The sequence below is a fragment of the Erpetoichthys calabaricus genome, chromosome 15 (assembly GCF_900747795.2).
Source record: "Erpetoichthys calabaricus chromosome 15, fErpCal1.3, whole genome shotgun sequence".
NCBI lineage: Eukaryota > Metazoa > Chordata > Cladistia > Polypteriformes > Polypteridae > Erpetoichthys > Erpetoichthys calabaricus.
Window position 1 is genome coordinate 55,489,715 of NC_041408.2, and position 26,051 is coordinate 55,515,765.

Here is a 26,051-nt window from a genome sequence, read left to right on the forward strand (position 1 = left end):
TATCAGATGTCCAGTGTCCCCATAACTGAAAAAGTGAGTTCAGAAAATGAAGAGAGACACTGTTACTTTAGCTGTTACTTTGGCTGACAAGGGACTGACAACAAAGTTCAGTGTGACACTTGCTTTGTGCTTTTTGCAGAAGCTTATAAGGTTGCCATAAGATAATAATTCACTAAGCTGAGGAGATCAGATGTAGCCCCAGTCAAATTAAAAATTATTTGTTTAAAGTATAATATTAGTATGCTGTTTCCCAACTGCCTGAGCAAATAGAAAACTTTAGTGCAAGATTTTTGTTTTTTTAACCAACTTAGGAATTCATCAGTAATATAGAGTTGAAAGATTTTTTTCAAGTAATGATAGAAATGCCTGAAACTATGATAATTTTTAGAGCACAAATATAAATATAAGGAACATTAATGTATATAATAATTTGTGATTTAGTGAAAACATAGGATTAGTATTTTAAGTATGTTTTTGAAGCTTATACATTTGAGAAATCTGGTCATTTTAATATGAACCAATGCAAAATGTTTTTTATGTTGCCAGACGAAGTAAGCATCTACTTTTGAAAGCAATATTGCATAATATGGGGTAGCATGCTAATGTAGTAGTTAGTAAATCACAGCTCCGTGGACCAGGATTTCATTCACAGTCTGGTAATGGTGTGTGAAAGTTCATGTTCTCCGCATGTCAAGATTAGGCTAATTGATGATTCTAATTTACCTCTCTTTACTGCATGTGGTTGGCATTGTGCAAGAGCATTCAGTAATGAACTGCTGTCTCACTAATTCGTGGTTCATGCTGTCTAGCTGTCTCTGAAAGTCAATGAACAGGTTTAGAAAATGGGTTGATCATTTATGTAGTAGTATTTAAGAGTATTCGCAGAAATGTGCTGAATGAAAAGAAAGATGTGTACAGATTCAAAATGGCTCATTAGGGTTAATGGCTCATTTTTCGGTTTGATAACTAAATCTTTATATTTCAGGGGTTCTGTATTATGTGTAGTGATGAGCACTAATGGAGATCAGTGTTTCAGTGGTGGAATTGATGGGACAGTTCAGAGCTGGAATACTCCTAGCCCAAATGTTGACCCTTATGATTCATATGGTTAGTATAACTTACATGGAAACACAAATGCAAGTTTATTAAAGTTTGTATAAATTACAACTGCACTGTTTTCATGCTTACATTCTAGTGCTTTTATTTAGAAAATGCTATTGATAGTGTAATTGCATTGTTTTTTTTGTTTTTTTTTTGTTTTTTTGTTGTCTTAATTTGTACTCTTGGTAGCATACAAATTAAATTTAATGTCAATGTTGGTTTTATTTTGCTTTTCAATGTGATTCAGAGCTCATACAATTTCTATTGACATATTTTCAGATTCATCTATACTGCGAGGTGCTCTTTTGGGTCACACCGATGCAGTATGGGGTTTAGTATACAGTGCGGCACATCAGAGGTTACTGTCCTGTTCAGCAGATGGCACTGTACGATTGTGGAATGCTGCAGAAATCTCTCCAGCCTTGACAGTATTTAATGAAAACAAAGGTAACAGACGTACAAGAAACGGACCCCACAGTAAATTACATTAAATAATGATGAGCATGCATTTTTGTTGGAAAGTTGCAATACTTAAATACAAGTAAACTTTGCACTTTACTAGTTGTTCTGTAGTATGGGTAAAGTTTAAATATCTGTATATTTTTAAATTTTGTATCCATCATTTAGTGTTTCTGTCAGTTTGAGTTTTTTGTAATTTGTTTTATTTTTGTCATGCAGTTACCTGTTTAACAGACTTACTTTTTTTTTAAACATGGTAAACATTAATAAGTGCATTTATTGGATTATATTGGAGCTGAAATAGGGGTTAATAGGATATGATAGGATATGCTGTCATCTTGAATTTGCCATGAAAACACTATCCAGTATTAAATCTCTGGAAATCATAGACACAAGTATGGATTATACTGCTTCCTCAGACATTTGCAGAAGTAAAGGCTGTGTCGAGCCCTGACAATGGCCAAAGCGAAATCATCTTTGAGGGCACTTCAAGAAATTTAAATCTGCTCACTCCCTCGATAGCATCTACTCCAATATACAGTGCATCCGGAAAGTATTCACAGCACATCACTTTTTCCACATTTTGTTATGTTACAGCCTTATTCCAAAATGGATTAAATTAATTGTTTTCCTCAGAATTCTACACACAACACCCCATAATGACAACGTGAAAAAAGTTTACTTGAGGTTTTTGCAAATTTATTAAAAATAAAAAAACTGAGAAATCACATGTACATAAGTATTCACAGCCTTTGCTCAATACTTTGTCAATGCACCTTTGGCAGCAATTACAGCCTCAAGTCTTTTTGAATATGATGCCACAAGCTTGGCACACCTATCCTTGGCCAGTTTCGCCCATTCCTCTTTGCAGCACCTCTCAAGCTCCTTCAGGTTGGATGGGAAGCGTCGGTACACAGCCATTTTAAGATCTCTCCAGAGATGTTCAATCGGATTCAAGTCTGGGCTGTGGCTGGGCCACTCAAGGACATTCACAGAGTTGTCCTTAAGCCACTCCTTTGATATCTTGGCTGTGTGCTTAGGGTCGTTGTCCTGCTGAAAGTTGAACCGTCGCCCCAGTCTGAGGTCAAGAGCGCTCTGGAGCAGGTTTTCATCCAGGATGTCTCTGTACATTGCTGCAGTCATCTTTCCCTTTATCCTGACTAGTCTCCCAGTCCCTGCTGCTGAAAAACATCCCCACAGCATGATGCTGCCACCACCATGCTTCACTGTAGGGATGGTATTGGCCTGGTGATGAGCAGTGCCTGGTTTCCTCCAAATGTGACGCCTGGCATTCACACCAAAGAGTTCAATCTTTGTCTCATCAGACCAGAGAATTTTCTTTCTCATGGTCTGAGAGTCCTTCAGGTGCCTTTTGGCAAACTCCAGGCGGGCTGCCATGTGCCTTTTACTAAGGAGTGGCTTCCGTCTGGCCACTCTACCATACAGGCCTGATTGGTGGATTGTTGCAGAGATGGTTGTCCTTCTGGAAGGTTCGTCTCTCTCCACAGAGGACCTCTGGAGCTCTGACAGAGTGACCATCGGGTTTTTGGTCACCTCCCTGACTAAGGCCCTTTTCCCCTGATCGCTCAGTTTGGATGGCCGGCCAGCTCTAGGAAGAGTCCTGGTGGTTTCGAACTTCTTCCACTTAAGGATGATGGAGGCCACTGTGCTCATTGGGACCTTCAAAGCAGCAGAAATTTTTCTGTAACCTTCCCCAGATTTGTGCCTCGAGACAATCCTGTCTCGGAGGTCTACAGACAATTCCTTTGACTTCATGCTTGGTTTGTGCTCTGATATGAACTGTCAACTTTGGGACCTTATATAGACAGGTGTGTGCCTTTCCAAATCATGTCCAATCAACTGAATTTACCACAGGTGGACTCCAATTAAGCTGCAGAAACATCTCAAGGATGATCAGGGGAAACAGGATGCACCTGAGCTCAATTTTGAGCATCATGGCAAAGGCTGTGAATACTTATGCACATGTGCTTTCTCAATTTTTTTATTTTTAATAAATTTGCAAAACTCTCAAGTAAACTTTTTTCACGTTGTCATTATGGGGTGTTGTGTGTAGAATTCTGAGGAAAAAAATCAATTTAATCCATTTTGGAATAAGGCTGTAACATAACAAAATGTGCAAAAAGTGATGTGCTGTGAATACTTTCCGGATGCACTGTACAGTAGATGGGAGTGTGTTTTGCCATGTTCTTTTTGAAGTATATGTCCAGCTACTTAGTGTTCCTGACATTAGCAGTGAGAGTGTGATCCTGGCCCCAGAAAGAATGTTTCTGTCAGCAGTCTTGTTGATGATTTAAGTCTTATGATATTTGTGTGATTAGCAAATTTAATGATGAAGCTGCATTTGGTCATGCAGTCATAGTTAAACAAGCAGTACATCAGGGAGGTTTAGCTTTCTACTCAGCGGGTTGTCTATGTTGTGAATCAATGTGAAGAAAGTGATACTGACAATCCATATGTGCAGAATTTTTGAAGACCAATCTACTTGCTGAAGGTGGCACTATGCCCAAGTCTGTTTCCCTAATGTAAACTAGACAGACTACTTCAGAGCAGACACCTCTCCTATCAACACTAACACTGCAGACATGCTATCAGTGGCTAAATGCCAGGTCACATGACATAACTTTACTAGCAATTTTCACTTACAGCCTTTATTTGCATAATTTTAAGCAGCCATGGACACACTCCCATGAAGTCAGTCCTTTTATTATGACCTGCCAAGAGACTCGCTCCGATCTTATCTTTAATCATAGGGGCAGGCTCTGTGTGCCTAAGTGCTGACCACCACCGAATGATCATTCAGAAGTACAATTCATAAATATCTTGGACCTAACTAGCAAAAAGAAAAGCTTGTGTGTCCGATGTCTCTTGTTTTACATACCACAATAGAATAGAAAAAAAGGGCCATGATTCTGGATGAACTTGCCATACCTACTAATCCATCATACAGCAAAGGTTCCATCAGGCAGCATACTACTGGATGTCATAAAAATGGGCAAGCAAGACAGTGTTGGAAGTTCTGCATGCTGTCGCTAAAATCGAAATGCCCAATGATTTTTCGTCTTGGAAATTGACTTGGTCTGGTGACAGTTTCAACAAATGCAGTTGGTAAGTCTGACATACCCAGAGACTAGAACTCACATAATTTTACATTGACTTTAGTAATTAATGAGCAAGTTATCTATGCTCAAGACCCTAATGTCTCGTACTAAACAGAGTACTAAGAGTTCAGACAACCTAGATAACCAGATTTAGTGTTATGTGGTAGAAAGCTTAGAAATTCAGGGGAAGTATGTGCTTGTGTTATGTATAATATCAGATCAACAAAGTATTTACTTTTCTATACTTAATACTTATTTACATTTATTTTTTTAAGATTTAGGACTTCATGTATAATGTCTTGTGTAGAATTCACACTAAAACATGCATATGGACAAAAACAGAAATGTGCATAAGCACAGTTCCATGCACTTCACCTTTATAAATCCCAATCATCGTGAATTTTAACACACGTTCACGCATCTACAGCTCCAGATTTTCGCATATTTGTATTAGCAAGTCAATATAAATATCCCTTTCCGTTCATAGATTTGTTAATAGACAATGGTAAAAGCACATTTAAAAAAAATAAAAAGAATTTCAGGAAATGTGAACTGGGTTGTACTACTCAGTGAAGTGGAGGAAAGGAAAAACTTACTATTTTGTGGCTTAAACAGTAGTATGAGCAACAAAAGGAAATGGATGAAGTAGTACTCAAAAGTTCAAATTCAGAAAGTCGCATAGTACCTGAAATAAAAAATAAGCGGTCAGATGTCAAAGTTGTTGTGAAAAGGTGACTGTCTGAGAGTCCTTTGGAAGTGTATTAGGGCCACAGTGAAGGAAAAAAAGGTTTATGTCAAGATTGAAGTTGAAATGTCGGCTTTAATCTTGAAATTTCTGCTTTAGCCTTGTAGTTACTTTTGTAATTAAGTAGAACGTCGTAAATTTCATCTTAAAAATTGTTTAATTTACTAGAGTTTCTCAAATCCCATTGTAACTAAAGTAACACATTAAATGCTTTATATTCTAAGTGCTCCCCGATCCAGTTGTTAATCTCTACGTGCTTCTTAAATAGGCTTTCTCTTACACCAGCAGGAGTTCATAGGCAGCAGTCACCACAAAGAATGCATCACCTTTATGATATTACAGCTCTCTGAACATTTTAGAATACTAAGATGCATACAGTACTTGATATCATTTTCATGATTAAATGCATTTAAACATGTATTAACCATGTGGAGGCATGGTGGCGCAGAGAGAGTGGTAAGCTGGCGCACCATCCAAGGATTTTTCCTGCCACCCGCAAGATGCTTGATGGGATGTGCGCTCAACTCTGGATGCAATAATTTATTGCAGCAATACTGTCTCTGTCAAATGTACCACCCCCCCAATTCCTGTCCTTTTGTTTTCTTTCTCTGCATAATTAATTGCCACAAAATGAGCATCTGTTAGAAATGTAAAACCAGCTGTATGCTTAGAACACCAATTCTTCAAAGTTTTTTTAAGGAACATTAAAAAATATTCGTTATACATGTTTAACTCATCCATCCAACCATCCATCCATTCAGAGATGTACCAGTCCCAGCTAGCAAAGAGCACAAGGCTGGAACAATCCCTGCACAGGGTGCTAGCTCATTGCTACTGCTGCACCACCATGCTCCCACGTGTTTAATTATTAACATTATACCTTTAAATGAACTTAACAATTTATATGTAAAATTTAATATACATACTTTAATACATTTCATGATAAAAATGGTATCAAGTATACATCCTAGTATTCTAACAGCACACAGCTCCAAGAGGATAGCTCTTATAAATCTAAATTGACTTAGAAGCCAGGGATCATCATCTGTAAATATACAGGGTATGCTCTCTTCTATTGAATTGAATTGAATTCCTTTATTGTCATTGTATGATGCAATGGGATTCAATATGCAACTCCTCCATAAACTAATTTTCCTGTAAAATTAAAAAGATAAAAAAACAAATGAGACTGTTGTATGTATGAGAATTCTCACACCTCTAGTTTTCTTTGTAAAACTGGACTGGAACATTTGGCCTATCCAGTCTTTGTACAGCCAAAACTGATCCTTGCTTAATAAGTGGGTCTCCTATAAAAATACTATTTTAGCGTTTAGACCTGTTAGGTGAGAATATACTTTCTTTCTCTTTAATTTGTGATTCAAGCCTTTAAAATTCCAGCTCACAAAGTTAACTGTCCACATCCATGACTGTCCAGTCTCATTTGTAGTATCAGATGTATCTGATCCTGAAGGGAGTTATGTGATTGTCATAGGTAATTTATATAACCTTAAAGTGATTTTGATAAATATTTATGCACCCAATGTCAATAATAGGGAATTCATGAAAAATGTATTTGCATCCATTCTCAATGTGAACACTCATAAAATTATAATGGTTGGGGACTTTAATTGTGTTTTAAATCCAGACCTAGATAGGTCTCCTGCCACAGGGGCGATGACATCTAACACTGCAAAGACAATTACACAGTTTGTAACTGACCACAACTTATCAGACCCCTGGAGATTTCTAAACCCAAACTCAAGAGCATATTCCTTCTACTCACCAGTGCATCATTGCTACTCAAGAATTGATTATTTCTTTGTAATAACAGTTTCTTGCCTACGATTAAATCTTGTAAGTACGACGCTATTGTTATTTCTGTCCATGCCCCTTTTGATTTTGGAGTTAAACTTATTATGCCCCACATACTCATTTTGCAGATGGTGTTTTAATTCACTTTTATTAGCAGACGAGAACTGTACAGAATTTCTATTGAATTAAATCAGTATTTTTTACAGACAAATAAATCCTCAAAGGTTTCTGCAGGAATACTCTTGGAAACCCTGTAGGCCTTCTTAAGAGGACAGATGATCTCATATCTTTCCCACAGAAATAAATTGGAAACCAAGAAGGTGTCAGAGCTAATCACCGAAATTACTAGAATAGACTAAGAACATGCCAGGTGTCCAAGTGAGGCACCTCATAGGAAAATGCAGGCTCTGCATTCAGAACTCAACCTCTTAACAGCTAAAGAAACTGAACAACTCATATTTAAATCAAGACATTATTATTATGAACATGGAGAGAAAGCTGATAAGATCTTAGCTCAACAAATCCACAAGCCAGAAGCTTGCAATGCAATCCCAGGAATCACAAACACAAACGGAGCGAGATTATTTAAGACTTTATAAACCATAAGCAGTATTTTAAAGTCAGTTCTGAATGACACAGGTAACAAATGTAGTGACATCAAAACTGGAGAAATGTGCTCAGATTTTCTTTTCCTAGTTAAGATTCTAGCAGTTGCATTCTGCACTAGTTGCAATCGATTGATGTCTTTTTTGGGTAGTCCAGAGAGGAGTGTGTTACAGTAATCTAGTCGACTGAAAACAAAAGCGTGAACTAATTTCTCAGCATCTTTCAGTGATATAAGAGGTCTAACTTTTGCTATATTTCTTAAGTGAAAAAAGTGCTGTCCTAGTGATCTGATTAATATGTGATTTAAAATTCAGGTCACACTCAACAGTTACCCCTAAATTCTTTAACTCCTTCTTGACTTTTAATCCTAATGCATCAAGTTTATTTCTAATAACCTCATTATATCCATTATTGCCAATCACTAAAATTTCAATTTTCTCTTTATTTAGTTTGAGAAAATTACTACTCATTCATTCAGAAACACAAGTAAGACATTGTGTCAATTAATCAACAGAGTCGGGGTCATCAGGTGCTATTGATAAGTACAGTTGCGTGTCATCAGCATAGCTGTGGTAGCTCACGTTATGCCCCGAGATAATCTGGCCTAAAGGAAGCATGTAAATTGAAAAGAGCAGCGGACCCAAGATAGAGCCTTGTGGAACACCATATAGAATATCGTGTGTCATAGAAGTATAATTACCACAACAAACAAAGAATTTTCTACCTGCCAGGTAGGATTCAAACCAATTTAAGACACTGCCAGAGAGGCCCACCACTGACTAAGGCGATTTCTAAGAATATTGTAATCAATGGTATCAAATGCAGCACTCCGATCTAAGAGGATGAGAACAGATAAACGGCCTGTGTCTGCATTTATTGCAGGTCATTTACTACTTTAACAAGTGCAGTTTCTGTACTGTGATTTGTTCTGAAACCCGACTGAAACTTATCAAGAATAGCATGTTTATTGAGGTGGTCATTTAGCTGCATAATAACTATCTTCTCTAGAATTTTACTTAAGAAAGGCAAGTTAGAGATAGGTCTAAAATTTTCAAAAGCAGAGGAGTCGAGGTTATTTTTCTTGAGTAGGGGTTTAACTACAGCAGTCTTAAGACAGTCTGGGAAGACCCCCGTATCTAATGTCAAATTTACTATGTCAAGAATACTATTAATTAGCACACTCGATACTTCTTTGAAAAAACTTGTTGGTATTGGGTCAAGGACGCAGGTGGAGGGTCTCAGTTGAGAAATTATTTTATATAAATAAGGTAAATCTATCCTGGTGAAAGAATTTAATTTGTTTATAATGAAGTACTGGGGCTTAAGAGGATCAGTGTTGGGGAGATGTACTATATTGTTTCTAATATCATTCATTTTTTGATGAAAAAATACAGCAATAGCCTCACAAGTTTCACTGGAAGTATTTTGGAGGCATTCCATTGAGTGACCTGGGTTTTTTAGCGTTTTTTAACAATGTGTTTCTCGTGAATATTTTCTATCATTATTTCTATATTAAATAGTAAAAGAAAATGGTCAGATAGACCCATATCAACAATCTACTTTACATCAACTTTTAGTCCTTTAGTAAACACTAAGTCTAACGTATGACCTGCTTTATGTGTAGGCTGACTAACGTGCTGTCTCAAATCAAAGGAGTCCAGGAGGTTCATAAATTCTTTTACTTTTGGGACACACTGATTATTGATATGAAAGTTAAAGTCACCAACTATTAGGACCGTGTCATAGTTCGTAATTATAATTGATACCAAGTCTGAAAATTCCTCAAAGAAAGACGCATTGTATTTAGGAGGTCTATACATGGATAATACTAGAACCTGAGAAACTTCATGAATAACAACAGCAAGATACTCAAAGGACTTGAATTTACCAAAACTGACATCTTTACAGTTTAACTGGCTCAAGTAAATGTTTGCTAAACCGACGCCTTTCTTACCTTGGCGATCCGCATGAGCAAAGCTGTAATTTGGAGGCACAGATTCGATTAAAACGGGCGTGCCATCAGAGCTAAGCCACTTTTCACTTAATGCAATAAAATCAATTTTCCTATCACTAATAAGATAGTTAATGGAAAATGTCTTGTTGGTTAATGCTCTAACATTTAATGTCGTTCGATCTTCTAACGAGAGGTAGGGGACCCGAGATGATGATTCTTGCAGCCGGGGTCCTCTCCTTTGTGGCTTTGATCAGTGCTGTGAAGTCCGCCTTGAGAATCTCTGATTGTCGGTATCTCACGTCGTTTACCCCGGCGTGTATTACAATGGATCCCACTGCAATGTTCTTGTGCCTCTCGAAGACTATCGGCGCACGTCTCATAACATCTCTGACACGAGCACCGGGAAAACAAGAGACAAAAGATTTCTGATTAGGGCATGAGATGTTTAGGTTTCGTATGATTGAATCTTCAATCACAAATACATCACCCGGGGTTGAAGGCAAACTGGGGGCGCGGAGAATGTCGAACCGGTTCTGGGTGGAGATGCTTGCCTTTGCCGATGGAGGTGTTCTAGCCTTGAACCCCTGCCTGCATAGCTGAAACAAGCCGAGGTCTTCATCGTCGACGTCGTCGCTCTGATGACAAGGCGCGGGGGTAAAGCACATTTGGCCTTGGAGGTGAGCGGCACAGCATGGAGTCGATGTTACTGAAACGCGATTTGCTGCATCGATTTCAGATGTCGGGGATGATTTTTCCAGTAGACAAGCCTTCAAATCTCTCTGGTGTACCTCCGTCTGGACAGGAGTTTATGGATCTGGATGTCGAGTGCCTGGAGTTCCTCGACGATGCGGTTCATCTCACTGCCGGTCATTGTCTGCTTCTGCTTCTGCTTCGTGCCCTAGGAAAGAATGAGAGAGAGAAGTTAGTTAGCTGTTAGCATACTCTCCAAAGTCCTATCTAGAAGGATGGAGAAAGTGCTGCCTTCGGTAATATCACAAGACCAAACTGGATTTATTAAAGGCCTGACACTTAGCTTCCAATCTTCAACGCAAACAGCCCGGAGATGATATTATCGCTGGGATGCAGAAAAAGCATTTGATATGGTCGAATGGAACTACCTCTTTACTACATTGGTGAAATTTGGGTTTGGCCCAAACATTTGTGCATGGATCAAATTACTGTATACCAATCCAGAAGCTTCAGTTTGTATTAACAACATTAATTCAGAATACTTTAAACTAGAACGTGATACCAGACAAGGATGGCTCTTGTCACCACTGCTTTTTGCAATCGCCATTGAGCCACTGCCAATTCACTGTCAAAATGCTTATGAGATAAAGGGGATTATCAGAGAAGGACTGGGACAGAAAGTTTCTCTATATGCAGCTGATATGGTACTGTATATATCAGATTCACAAAATACTGTGCCTGCAGTCCTAACTTCACTAATAGAGTTTCAAACGATTCCTGGTCTCAGAATCAATTTGAATAAAAGTATGCTCTTCTCAGTGAATTCTCAAGCATTATTATATATTATATTATATTATTATTATTATTATATTAGATTGGACACCTTCCTTTTTATCATCGCAGATCAGTTTACCTAGGGGTAAACATAAAGCTCTTTATCAACAAAATTTTGCCGTCTGTATGGAAAAAATGAAGCAAGACTTGCATAGATGGTCAACCCTTCATCTCACTTTACCTGGAAAAAATTAACATTGTTAAGATGAATATCCTTCCTAAGCTTCTCTTTTTATTTCAGAACATTCCAATATACATTAATATAGCTTTTATTAAGAAATTAGATTCAACCATAACTTCATTTATTTGGAATTCAAAACATCCATGTATCTAAAGGGCGGCCCTACAAAGACCCAAGGCGGAAGGCGGCATGGCTCTACCTAACTTTCAGTTTTATTACTGGGCAGCAAATATACAAGCTATTAAAACATGGACATGGACACAAATAGATATAAAATCCTGCAGTACTTCTTTATATTCCTTGCTTTGCACCCCAATTAATACAAGTTATCGCCAAAATACTAACAACCCAATTGTGCTTCACTTACTCAGAATATGGAACCAATGTGGGAAGTATTTTAAGACAGAGAAGCTTTTATCTTTGGCACCTCTGCACGAGAAGCACCTTTTTCCACCATCTCAAACGTACGCAGTTTTTAATGTCTGGAAAACATTCGGGATTAAATCACTTAGAGATCTATACATAGATAACGTCTTTGCATTTTACGAAGAATTATACTCTAAATTTAACTTGCCAGCAACACATTTCTTTCACTACCTTCAAATTAGAAACTTTGTTAAACAGAACTTTCCCAATTTTCCTCACCTCCCACCTACCTCTTCGCCGGAAAAAATATTGATCAGTCTTGAGGACTCGGACAGCATCTCCATAATATATAAATCCTTTTTACAGTCCTTCCCTTTCAAAGATCCAAGAGTACAGTGGAAAAAGGATCTCTCACTTAACATCTCAGAAAAGGTGTGGAAAGTAGCAATGCACAGAATTCACGCGAGCTCCATATGTGCAAAGCATGGAGTTATTCAACTCAAAATTATATATCAAGCGCATCTTTCTCGTTTAAAATTGTCCAAAATGTTTCCAGGGCAAGATCCAACCTGTGAACGCTGCAATCAAGTTCCCACCTCCCTGGGCCACATGTTTTGGGTGTGCACCAAATTAACATAATTTTGGACCAAAATCTTGAAATGCCTTTCAGACACCCTTGGTGTCACAATCCCTCCTAATCCACTAATAGCTGAGTTTGGTTTACTTCCAGATGGGCTTAAAGTGGAGAAGGACAAACAAATTTTAATTGCTATTGGCACGTAGACTTATCTTGCTCATCTGGAAGAATCATAACTCCCCTATTCTAAGTCAGTGGGTAACTGATGTTATATGCTATTTGAAACTGTGAAAAAAATCAAATTCGCACTTACAGAATCTGTACAAAACTTTTTCAACACCTGGCAGGATCTAATCAATAACATTTTAGAATAAGCATTTAAATTGAGGAAGCCAATTCTCTCCCATCTTTTACTCCATTTATCTTTATTCATTTATTAATTTATCTATTTACTTATTTGTATTAGCTTAAAGTTTTACTCTGCTGGGTTAGATCTCTTTCTTAGGGGTGGTGGTTTATTTGTTTAACCTTTTTGTTTTTTTCTTAAAACGTGAGTTATTTGTATGGAATGTTTTTATTTTAATAAAATCAATTAAAAAAAAGATAAAAATCAATGAAAAACATACAATATGAAAGCATAAGTACAATATACATGTACATAAAGTACAGATATGGGTTCATAAAGCGGCTCAGGTTGTGCAGTATTACAGTTGTAGTGCGAGTTTACAGTGAGGTGAGCACTTGATGGATCGACTAAGTGCATTTATAGCTCTTGGGATGAAACTGTTTCTAAGCCTTGAGGTCCGTGCAGGAAAGGCTCTGAAGCATTTGCCGAATGAGAGAAGTTTAGATAGACTGTGGCATTGGTGAGTGGGATCCATGCAGATGCTGGTGGCTTTCCTAAGGCATCTTGTGCTATAAATGTCCTCCAGGGCTGGAAGCTATATTCTGATAATCCTCTGCACTTTCAACACAACCCGCTGTAGAGATTTCCAGTTGGCAGCTATGCAACTGTGATACCACACACAGATACAATGGGTTAAACTACTCTCAATGGTACACTGAGAATAACAAGACTAAAGCAGCTATGGTATTTGGAATAGTTTGGCCATTCTGTGCACCATTATACTGTTACAGAATGATTACAATCAATTGCTTTAAATTTGTAAATGATATGTAATTAATTTCGGTGTATTTGATAAAGCCTGCGTCATGGATATGAATCTAAAAAAGAAAGAGAGACCGCACAGAAATAGTAGCACTGCTTTGATGCTGGGTGCCACCAGTTTGTAAAACCAAGCAGAAAAGTGCATACATATGGTGTGAGGCTGCTGTGAAAATGTGCGTGGCTTTACACCAAGTATAGTTGTTATACATCTTAAAGTGAGCATGGAAACGGGAGTATGCAACATTTTGTGCATATGCATTGTTTATACATGAGGCCCATAGTATTTTATTCATATTAAGTTTAACTGTTTAAAAATAAAAAAATAATAATTTGTTTAGTTAGATACAAAGGTATTTTTTTTTTATATTTCAACATAAGTTTAGTATTGCTTGGTGTTTTTGTATTTGTAGTTGGCATTATCTTGAGCATTATTCTAGTAGAATTTATAAAGGTATACAGCATTCTGAACTTTAAAATTGAAAGTGCACTTTTTAAAATAAAACAAAAATTTTTTTTACTAAAACCCTTAAGGAAAATTGTGTATTTATAAGTACTTCTGAGGCTATGAAACCATTGCATAAGTAGTGATTGCATCTCATTTCACCCACTACAGTCTGATGTAACGGAATGCGAAAAAGTGCCTTCAGAAAATATTAACCCCAACAGCTTTTTTTCACAATTTGTTTCACTTACACATCCAGATTTTACACTGAAGTTATTTTTGTCCTTTCAATAACACAATAAATTGAACATAAATATTAATAAAAAGATATGCTTTATTCAAGAACATTTTTTTTCTCCAGAATGAAAGACTTGCACAATATTTTGTGCATCATCCTTTATTTGCAATTTTCTTGGGTATGTCTGTGTGAGCTTTGTAAATTTAGATTTTGGAATTTTTGCCAAATCTTCAATGCAATTTTGCTTTAGTCCTCTTTTGTTAGTTGTAGGGTGTTGGTGGAGAGCAATTTTTAGGTCATACCTCAAATTTTCATTTGGATTAAAATCTGGGGTCTTGCATACCAAACGTTTTTTGTCCAAGACATTCCTTAGTAGTTGTTATGGTCACTGTCCTGTTGAGTGAATTTTTACAATAAATACAGTCTCTAACTTCCTGAAACCATGTTTTCTTAGAAATTTGCCAGTATTTGTCGCTGTCCATTTTGTCCTTGGTGGCAAAAAGCTTCAACGTTCCTTCTACTGAAAAGCAATCCCAGAGCCTGATACTGCCACCACCATGCTTGGCAGTAAGGGTGGTGTTATCTGGGTGTTGAACTGTGTTTGGTTTGCACAAAACATAGAACGTTATTTTCAGCTCCTTGACTAAAATAGGAGAAACTGTCTAGACAACCTCTATGCACCTCAGGCCAAATAGATCAACTTTAGTTTCATCAAACCACAAAGGTTTTCTTCTTTATGGTTTCAGATATTTTCATATGACTTCTAGCAATCTTCAGACGTGACTTAATGTTGGTCTTTCTTAAAACTGTTTTTTTTTTTCTAACCACTCTCCCAAATAGGCCCAATCTGAAGTGCTGAAAAGGTTGCCTATACAGTTGCTCCTATGTTTAGCCAAAGAGCTGTTCAACTCTTGTTTTAGCTGTATTTAATGTGATCGCTCAAGAGAAATTAAAAATCTCATCCATTTTACATTGCTTAAAGAGAGGGCATGGTTGGATAATTTTCAGATCTTTGTTTTGTATGCAACTCCAAAGGCATCTAAATGTTTCATTTTCAAATAAAAGGATTTTTTTTCTGCATGATTAGGGAACAATCCCATTTAAATATACTATGACTTTTCAAAACAGCAAAATGTGAAAGGATCAAATTAGGCGTAATTTCTTTCTACACTTCCCAGTTCATGTTTACCTCTTGCCTGAAACCAAGTGCTTCCAGTATGTAATACTGTAAGCTAAGAAGCTAATTTGCACAGTTAGTACTTTCTTGGCAAATATTTGTAGTCTTTAATTTTTGTTTGGCACCTTTCGCAGTGATTGTAGTCACATGAATACTATAAAATTGCATCTATCTAACCTGTCTTCAAATTTGCTTAATTCATTTTAGGATCACAAAGAGCCAGAGTTAATGCTGGCAATGTCAGGTGTAAAGCAACACAATAAATAAGAGCTCTTAAAAATTCAAAAGAGCAAAGGAGTAAATTGAAATTTATAATGAATGCTTTAAAATAATGTTATTATTGTTACTGTGTGTGTGTGCAACACACAACATTCATGAAACTGTGCTAGTTAATGGCTTACAGCTGAAAACTTGTCTATTAATTGTATAATTAATGACATTTATAAGCATGTTGTTTTTCCAGTAAATAACTGGAGAAAAGTTAAATCACATCCAATAAGAGTAAGGAAGGAAAAAAAATAATTTCACTGACCTGTAACTGAAAAAAACAAGACTGTTTGTGTGGACATTATTTAATTTTTGCTTATTTACTTTCATGTGTGTGGAGTCTGCTTCAGGATATCATTATGTTTAATTTCTCCAGTCATTAAACATCAGTGTTGCTTCAGGTCAGCTCTTATTTATTTCTTCTCATTAAATATCAGCTATCACTTGGCAGTCATCCATCAATCCATTTTCCAACCCGCTGAATCCGAACACAGGGTCACGGTGGTCTGCTGGAGCCAATCCCAGCCAACACAGGGCACAAGGCAGGAACCAATCCCTACTTGGCAGTCATCCTTAATCAATTCTATTTTGTCATCATTCAGTCTCGGTCACTCCTTCTGATCTTGTGACTGATTACATTGCACCAGTCTGTAGTGACCTCCACCCCTAGAACACTGTGCAAGTACAGATTTACGTATACTTTTTTTTACAGTTGGATCAGAGCTTAATTACCTGACTTGATCAGAGTCACAAAGGGAGTCAAAGATAGAAATTGAAACCTGAAACTTGTATTTTATAGTCTGCCTCTTTTTCACCTACACCACACCGCCTGCAGAACAAGCAATGAGAAATTTGATATAAATAAACTAGACTTTAAATGATCACGTTGCTCATATGTAACACTATTAAAGAAAGCAGAATGACAGAAATGCACAGCTTTAGTTTCTTCACACTTTATTATCACACTTTACACACATTTGTGCTTAATCAAAACAGCTATAAAATGATTTACTGTGGGGATCATTGTGATTTATTTTCATCTTTGAGCTTAACTTTAAAATATATGAGTGAATCTGTTTGTTAGTTTTTATCTGAGCTAGAAAATACTTTTTTCTCTGTAAATTATTTACTGTAACAGTTAAGTAGATTAATCTTAAATTATTCATAATTTAATGATAAGTAAGGATTGTGTTTAATTATTTTCAGAGCTGGGGATTCCCTCTTCTGTTGATCTTGTATGCAGTGATCCAGCACATATGGTTTCATCATTTAACACAGGAAACACAGGGATCTTCAACATGGAGACACGACAGTTGGTTCTTAATCTTGAGTCTAATACTGACACTGGTATGTTAAAACGGATGAGCAACTTTTTTACTGAATATTATATGTGTCTGTTATATTCATAATAAAGTAAAAAAGGAAAGAATAAAAATCTACATTTACCTTTATTGTTCTTAGACGGTTTAGGGTGACTTTTCAACCCTTCCCTGATGTTAAAAGCAGGCTTAATACAGTAGAATGTGCTGACAAACAGAACCATGAACCAGCCATCAAATGTTTCGATGAAATTTGAAAGAAAAAAAAAGTTTTGATATAGATATCATTTTCGGTTGCATAAAAATGTTTTAAAACAATACTGTATTTAATTTAATAGAGTATGATGTTTACATACTTCTGACAACGCAGTTGATTTTTGCTACATGCAAATGTCACTTTAACAGTACAACGTATAATCTGTTTTTTCAGGTGCTTCTTGTCAGATCAACAAGGTTCTCAGCCATCCAACCCTTCCCATTACAATTACGGCACTGGAGGACAGGCACATTAAGTTCTTTGATAACAACACAGGTATAGATCAGTTAGATTTTTCAATAGTGTAGCACTGAATTATATTTTCATGTCCATAGAAAATTGATTTTGTTCTGCTCTACTCATGATTTTTAATGCTTTGAAATGAAAACGCCAGTCATAACTTAAAACAAGTCTTGGATGTTAACATCCGCTTTTCAGTTTTTGTTTCTGCTGTTAGATGGTTGTCAGTAATTTTAATTGGAAATGTAGCTGTGTTTATGATACTCATTGCTTATAGAGTCATATGAAAAGGTTTTGGAACCCCTCTCAGCCTGCATAATATTTTACTCTACTTTCACTAAAAAAGATAACAGTGGTATGTCTTTCATTTGCTAGGAATATCTGAGTACTGGGGTATTTTCTGAACAAAGATTTTTAGTGAAGCAGTATTTAGTTGTATGAAATTAAATCAAATGTGAGAAACTGACTGTGCAAAAATTTGGGTACCCTTGTAATTTTGCTGATTTGAATGCATGTAACTGCTCAATACTGATTACTTGCAACACCAAATTGGTTGGATTAGCTCATTAAGCCTTGAACTTCATAGACAGGGGTGTCCAATCATGAGAAAAGGTATTTAAGGTGGTCAATTGCAAGTTGTGCTTCCCTTAGACTCTTCTCTGAAGAGTGACAGCATGGGATCCTCAAAGCAACTCTCAAAAGACATGAAAACAAAGATTGTTCAGTATCATGGTTTAGGGGAAGGCTACAGAAAGCTATCTCAGAGGTTTAAACTGTCAGTTTCAACTGTAAGGAATATAGTCAGGAAATGGAAGGCCACAGGCACAGTTGCTGTTAAAACCAGGTCTGGCAGGCCAAGAAAAATACAGGAGCGGCATATGCGCAGGATTGTGAGAATGGTTACAGACAACCCGCAGATCACCTCCAAAGACCTGCTAGAACATCTTGCTGCAGATGGTACATCGTTCTACAATTCAGCGCAATTTGCTCAAAGAACATCTGTATTGCAGGGTGATGAGAAAGAATCACCTTCTGTACTCCTGCCATGAACAGAGTCTCATGTTGTATGCAAATGCTCATTTAGACAAGCTAGATTCATTTTGGAACAAAGTGCTTTGGACTGATGAGACAAAAATTGAGTTATTTGGTCATAACGAAAAGCGCTTTGCATGACGGAAGAAGAACACCGCATTCCAAGAAAAATACCTGCTACCTACTGTCAAATTTGGTGGCTAGTTCAGGGACTGTGGCCCTTGTTAAAGTCGAGGGTCAGATGAATTCAGCCCAATATCAACAAATTCTTCAGGATAATGTTCAAGCATCAGTTACAAAGTTGAAGTTACGCAGAGGATGGATATTCCAACAAGACAATGACCCAAAATACAGTTCGAAATCTACAAAGGCATTCATGCAGAGGGAGAAGTACAATGTTCTGGAATGGAGGAATGGTCAAAAATACCTCCACCCAGAATCCAGACACTCCTCATAGGCTATAGGAGGCATCTAGAGGCTGTTATATTTGCTAAAGGAGGCTCAACTAAGTATTGATGTAATATCTCTGTTGGGGTGCCCACATTTATGCACCTGTCTAATTTTGTTATGATGCATATTGCATATTTTCTGTTAATCCAATAAACTTAATGTCACTGCTGAAATACTACTGTTTCCATAAGGCATGTCATATATTAAAAGGAAGTTGCTACTTTGAAAGCTCAGCCAATGATAAACAAAAATCCAAAGAATTAAGAGGGGTTCCCAAACTTTTTCATATGACTGTAATTTAAGTTTGTTGTAAAGATGGCTTATGTTGCAATTAATATTTTTGTTTGTATCTCCAAGGCAAACTGATCCATTCAATGGTGGCACATTTAGATGCTGTTACGAGTTTAGCTGTTGATCCAAATGGATTGTATTTGATGTCTGGTAGTAAGTAATTCCCAGCTTTTTAATTTTGTTTCACCTGGAAAAGTTTCTTAGTCCATTAGAAACATAACATTTTGACTGTTAGTGCTGTCATCTTATAGATTTTTTTCTCATTCACTTCTTTTATCAGTTAAGTGAAAGGATAATTGAATTCATCTGTAATTCAAAAATTGGTCTTTGCAAATTCAGTTCCTCTGTAACAATTTAAAATCTAAAATTGTAATTTTGCATTGCAGTTTTTTTTCTTTGCTAGTTCTCTGTTAATTATGAGCTTCAGATGTTGTTGAGCCATAAGGCACAATTGTATAATATTGTAATAACCTAAAATAAGCATTTAAATAATTTATTAACAAGAATGTATATAGATTAGGATATGTAATAATTGTATAGACTCTATTATTGTGCAGCATTATTCAATGCAAAAATCAGTGATGGCCTGCCCTAATAATGAGCTTGGAACCTCTGTGTTTATGTATTGAAATTCATTTTCAGAAAATTAGCTCATTTGGCATTGTATGCTAATGAGGAAAACAATTTTAAAATTAATTTAGTAGGAAGAGATCAACAATGCTAGGTTGGTTAGCCATGCTACCTCAAACAAAAAAATATATATATATATTTTCTTAACTGAAAAACAATTATCAGATATTTAGAAGTGAGCAAAACTGATATGCCATCCAACCAAAAATTAGACAATGTTCTTTATAGAAAACAGTGTAGTTCATGTGTATTTTCCAAAAAAAAGAGATAAGTTGTATTTTCATCATTGCCCAGATGTGGTACTTAGTGTAACTTAGAACTGGTATTCACCAAGCTGTGCTAACAGCATCTTATCAATATATAGAACTTCATTTCCTTAGCAAAGTTGGTGTACATTCATCCATTTTATTACAATATAAGAATGTGGTTTTTGTTTTATGTAGTTTAATTGGTGAATTAAATTCTTTCAAATAAGCTTGCATACTTATTGATGTTTTCTTAATCTTTTATTTCAATATTTCATTTTTAATTTAAAGCCTCCTATAGGCATCTGATTTCATTTTCGGGTTAAATTTTGTCATTTGATGTTTTGAAGCAAAATGTATCTAGTTATTTGCACTCACTACAGCCTTTTAGGCAGGCAGACTTCATTACATTAGTTAGAATTGTCAGCTAAATGTAAAATAACAATATTCATTCCAGTAATGTTTAATCATGTTTATCTATTATGACTATCCATCCATCCATCCACCCATTTTCCAACCCGCTGAATCCAAACACAGGGTCACAGGGGTCTGCTGGAGCCAATCCCAGCCAACACAGGGCACAAGGCAGGAACCAATCCCGGCAGGGTGCCAACCCACCGCAGTCTATTATGACTAGGATTTTGCTAAAATAATGACATATGAAATTAAATATTTGATGTAGTTGTATGATTTAGGTAGGGAGGCAGTCTCTTGGATAATTAGCTTAAGGATACAGTTGTAAATGCTTCACAATTGCAATAGTTATTATTTCACCCATATCTGAATGTTACATTTTTATCTTCACATTAATTTCAAGAAAATGTTCCAGTGACAACACTGTGCCCAAAGTAGGAGGCTGGTCACTTTGTCATGATGTAACACTTACAATAGCATCTGAAGTTCGTAGAGAAAGAGGTCTAAATAATTTCAGGAAAATTTCTGTCTGGAATATGTGGGCCTCATATCTTTTGTTATGTTTTTAGGTTTGATTTATAATAATTTCATGAAATACATTGACTTTTTAAATAATTTCCTTGAACTTAGTCATATTAGTGTAAACTGAGGTCTGTAAAATTCATGAAAATAAACCTTGAATTTATATTACATTTTTATTGTAGCCTTGTTAAATGTTGAGTGATTTTATTTGTTTTAGTAAAAAATATAACTGTTGATGTTAGCACTGTTCTTCCTATGGTTATTCATCATTAATCATATCATTTTCCTCCCCCCACCTTCTCACAGGTCATGATTGTTCAATCCGTTTGTGGAACCTAGAAAACAAGACTTGTATTCAGGAATTCACTGCCCATCGAAAGAAATTTGACGAGTCTATCCATGATGTGGCATTCCACCCATCCAAATGTTACATTGCCAGTGCAGGAGCCGATGCTTTGGCCAAAGTCTTCGTATGACACAGTTTTTCCTTCAGCACATCATGCTCTGTATCTCTCAGCCAGCTCCAAGAGACAGACTACAACTAATGAGGAACAAAAGGGGTTCTGCTTTTTAATGGGTGTAATGGATGTTTTGGCAAGTTGCCCTTCAAGATAGCCAGTGAATGGCTCAGGACTTCTTACAAAAGCCCCTTTTTAACTTCACAGCAAGGGCCTTATAGCTTAAATTCTGCTCTGTTCTAATAAAGATATATAATAATAATAAAACACAGCTATATATAGAGCTGTGCTCTACATCCCTCCAGGCCGGCCTGGATGAAAGTAGGCTTGTGCAAGTCATGTGAGCTTCATTGAGTTATTAGGGATTCATTAAAATATAGTTTTGTAACAAGAGTGGCAGTGGAAATTGCATTATTGTAATTTCACATATTGGCTGGAGAGGCTTTTAGTTAATGCTACAAATCTTTTGTGTTGCATACCACTTTCTTCATTGAAAATTTCATTAACTACAGGCTTAACAATGTTTTCTTAAATTGATTGTCAAACCAACGATATTAGGAGGTTTCATTTTAGGAACTTAATGATGTATATCGCATTAAATTACGATACAACCTTACCTTTTCTGACTGATAACCTGAAGTCTAGTTTTAAAATTCGAATATTGATTGTGGCCAGTGAAGAATCGGTTCAGTTTTTAAGCGATACCTATCTCTTAAAAATAACTTAAACAAACAAAAATCTCTCTAGTGCTTAATACTTCTTCCAGACAATAAAAAAAAAAAAGTTTTGCACCGTAAATGTAAATTTGGGGACAAAGAAGCAATTTGCAAGTTTATTTTTTTTACAATTGTTCCTTTAAAAAGAGCATAAGAGTATGTAGGAATCTACAGGGTTAGATTAGGATTAGAGTTCACAAATTTGTGAATTAATTCTGAAATCTGATTGATTTAAAACAACATCACTATAAACATGAATTTTCCTATCATCTCTCATCTTAAATTCCTTACTTTTTTCATCAATGATTTTGCCAATTATTTATGTCATACTGTCATTTACGTTTTTAATTTTTATTAAAATCACAAAAGTGTTCAGGGATATTTTATAAATGTATAATACGTTTCCAGTGGATACCAATTTAATTTTTATTATTTCAAGCCTCGCCTTTTTTACTTGATTAGGGTTAATAATCCTAAATGGAAGCTTTTAATTTCTTTTGACCATTTTAACCAACTGGGTTTTCCCCACTTTCCCTTGTCAGATATAATTCACTGCCAAGCTTTAGAGACATTTCATTTCCTGCTTTAAAGATTATCAAATCTGTAATAAGAAAAAGAACGAACATTAAAAGTGATGAAACGCCCGCACAAGGCAGCTAGTGCAAATTGCACAATGAGCTCTAGACATTTTATTGTAGTTCTTTTAAAAATAAAATTTTGGTAACATCAATTTTGAAGTTACCCATGTTCATCTGGTCTGTTATTTTTTTAATTTGTTTACAAAAATAAAGAAGATACACCACCCCATGACAAACTGCATCGGGTGTTGAGTGCAGTGATGAAAGACCTTTAACCCTTACTTTCACAGCAGATTAATGTATTGTGCTAAGATATATTTAAAAATGTAAAGTGGCTATGATTTGGCAATCAAAATATTAAAAAAAAAAAGATTAATTAAATCCGCAGTTTCTGTGGCAGGTGGGATGGACTGCAGTTGCCCCAAGCCTTTAAGAACACAGGATCTGCTTGTATGAGTGCCCATCAGCAGAAACATGGCAGTGAACAAGTGCAGGCATACTGTTGCACTTCTGCAATTGAGCTGTGTGTAATTTATTCTTTTAAGTATTTTAAGCACTAGAATATACACTGGCTGCCATTTTAGTTGCAATAAATAGGATATATAAATATATATGTATATTTATATAGAAATTTAGGGGTTTGGGTTTATTGAATTAATGTCATATATTGTCTTAATCCAATGGGTCTTTGGCCCATTAACATACATATTTTGAATGTCTGGTTTATTTGCAGAAAACCAATGTGTTATATAGAATTTCTAAAGGTTCTACAGTATATATTGTAAACATTTTATTCCGTGGTCCAGTACCCTTTTTTTTGTAGTGGGTTATCTTTCCACTGCATTTTGCTAACAGCATTTATTTTCTTTTACCAATTCCAAGTGAGTCAGTGTAAAAAATAAGGATTATGGTGTGGGTCTTGAATAAAGTGTGTTCTATTTAACTACAGTTTATTAACATTTGAGTTGCATTTACTTTTCTGTGTTTACTTGAACAAAAGGTGAATCTTTGAGGTGCTTGCTTGTCAACATTGTAATCAAAAAATTTGTGAAGGTCAACCTTCTCTTATAGACATTTTGTCTGTAAAAGACAAAAAAGAGAACATGTTTATGATGAAATAAAAAATATATATATTTTATTAATGAGAACAGTAGACTATGTATATCTGGACAAACAAGTGTTGGGTTTCTTAGTTTTTCTCTGCACTTTTCTTTCAGATACTGTATAAAGGTACAATTGACATGATTATGTTGGACGGGCCTGGGTAGTGGGACAGAGGAATTCTTATTTTCCAATATATTTGCAGGTGTGTTCTTTGCAAATTATATGCATTATATTATAAAACTGTATAAAACAGAAACACACACATATAATATGATTGATATATACAGTCATATGAAAAAGTTTGGAAACCCCTCATAGCCTGCATAAGGATTGTGACAGTGGTTACAGACAACCCACAGATCATCTCCAAAGACCTGCAAGAACATCTTGCTGCAGATGGTGTATCTGTACATCGTTCTACAATTCCGTGCAATTTGCACAAAGAACATCTGTATGGCAGGGTGATGAGAAAGAAGCCCTTTCTGCACTCACGCCACAAACAGAGTCGCTTGTTATATGCAAATGCTCATTTTGACAAGTCAGATTCATTTTGGAACAAAGTGCTTTGGACTGATGAGACAAAAATTGAGTTATTTGGTCATAACAAAAAGTTGAGGGTCAGGTGAATTCAACCCAATATCAACAAATTCTTCAGGGTAATGTTCAAGCATCAGTCACAAAGTTGAAGTTACGCATGGGTTGGATATTCCAACAAGACAATGACCCAAAACACAGTTCGAAATCTACAAAGGCATTCATGCAGAGAGAGAAGTACAATGTTCTGGAATGGCCGTCACAGTCCCCTGACTTGAATATCATCGAAAATCTATGGGATGATTTGAAGCAGGCTGTCCATGCCCAGCAACCATCAAATTTAACTGGAGAGATTTTGAATGGAAGAATGGTCAAAAATAACTCCATCCAGAATCCAGACACTCACCAAAGGCTATAGGAGGCATCTAGAGGCTGTTATATTTGCAAAAGAAGGCTCAACTAAGTATTGATGTAACATCTCTGTTGGGGTTCCCAAATTAATGCACCTGTCTAATTTTGTTATGATGCATATTGCATATTTTCTGTTAATCCAATAAATTTAATGTCACCACTGAAATACTATTGTTTCCATAAGGCATGTCATATATTAAAGGAAGCTGCTAATTTGAAAGCTCAGCCAATGATAAACAAAAATCCAAAGATTTAAGAGGGGTTCCCAAACTTTTTCATGTGACTGTGTATATATATATATATATATATATATATATATATATATATATATATATATATATATATATATATATATATATAATATATATAAACAAATATGTAATGTGAGTTGGAAAAACTTTGCTTATGTGTGGTACTCCTGCAATGTATCTTGTTCAATTCTGTATTGTTAGTGCAGATAGAACCAAAAACCTGCTGTTATTTCTAACATATCTACAAAAGAGATTGCATGGCTTAAATAAATGCCATTAGATCTCTCTAGACCTCCTGCTTTAATCTTTCAATTGGTTAAAAGTAACATTAAGGTCCTTTATTACTGTTCATTTTTTATGGTTTGCAATAAAATGCAACCAAACCCTTATGAATGTGACCAGATTAGTTGGTGTGAATGTCAAGATGGGCCTCGGTGGAGAACATGGGGAAACAAGTAGACACTTGAGACCTTGTGATATAGGTTGCTGAACAGTATGTGGCCACTTTTTTGTGCCGTGCTTACTCAATCAGGTGTAGAAACCTTGTCAGCCCCTGCTGTTTTATTACCATGTTTTAACAGCGTTGAGCTCCAGTCAGTGGTTTAGAACCACCTTCTCTTCTTTTTTTTAAGTGATCGTTCATTTTACAGTGAAAGGTAACCACTTCAATTTTAAATGCCCAAGTGGGAGTCCTTGCGAATACTTTGAGACTTACAAGATTGGACTGCAATACTGAATTGAATTCACCATGCAATTTGTATATACTCCTTAGAGTAGGAGTACAGCAGAGTAATATGGTAAGCAGCAGAGTCAGTTTTTTGTTTTTATTTTCTGCACATCTAATTGTCATTACCTTTCTTTACT

General features: G+C 36.0%; 1 protein-coding gene across 3 annotated transcripts in view; it reads left to right on the forward strand.

Annotated features, from left to right (window-relative positions):
- strn (striatin, calmodulin binding protein) overlaps window positions 1–23,835 on the forward strand; it is a 178,616-nt gene extending 154,781 nt beyond the window's left edge. For all 3 annotated transcript variants that reach the window (XM_051919382.1, XM_028821086.2, XM_051919381.1), the window contains 6 exons: window positions 986–1,107; window positions 1,381–1,548; window positions 16,943–17,083; window positions 17,486–17,587; window positions 19,391–19,477; window positions 21,442–23,835. In XM_051919382.1, coding sequence (XP_051775342.1) covers window positions 986–1,107; window positions 1,381–1,548; window positions 16,943–17,083; window positions 17,486–17,587; window positions 19,391–19,477; window positions 21,442–21,611 — 790 coding nt within the window. In that variant the 3' untranslated portion in view covers window positions 21,612–23,835. The remainder of the gene's footprint in view (window positions 1–985; window positions 1,108–1,380; window positions 1,549–16,942; window positions 17,084–17,485; window positions 17,588–19,390; window positions 19,478–21,441) is intronic.
- The last annotated feature ends 2,216 nt before the right edge of the window (window positions 23,836–26,051 follow it).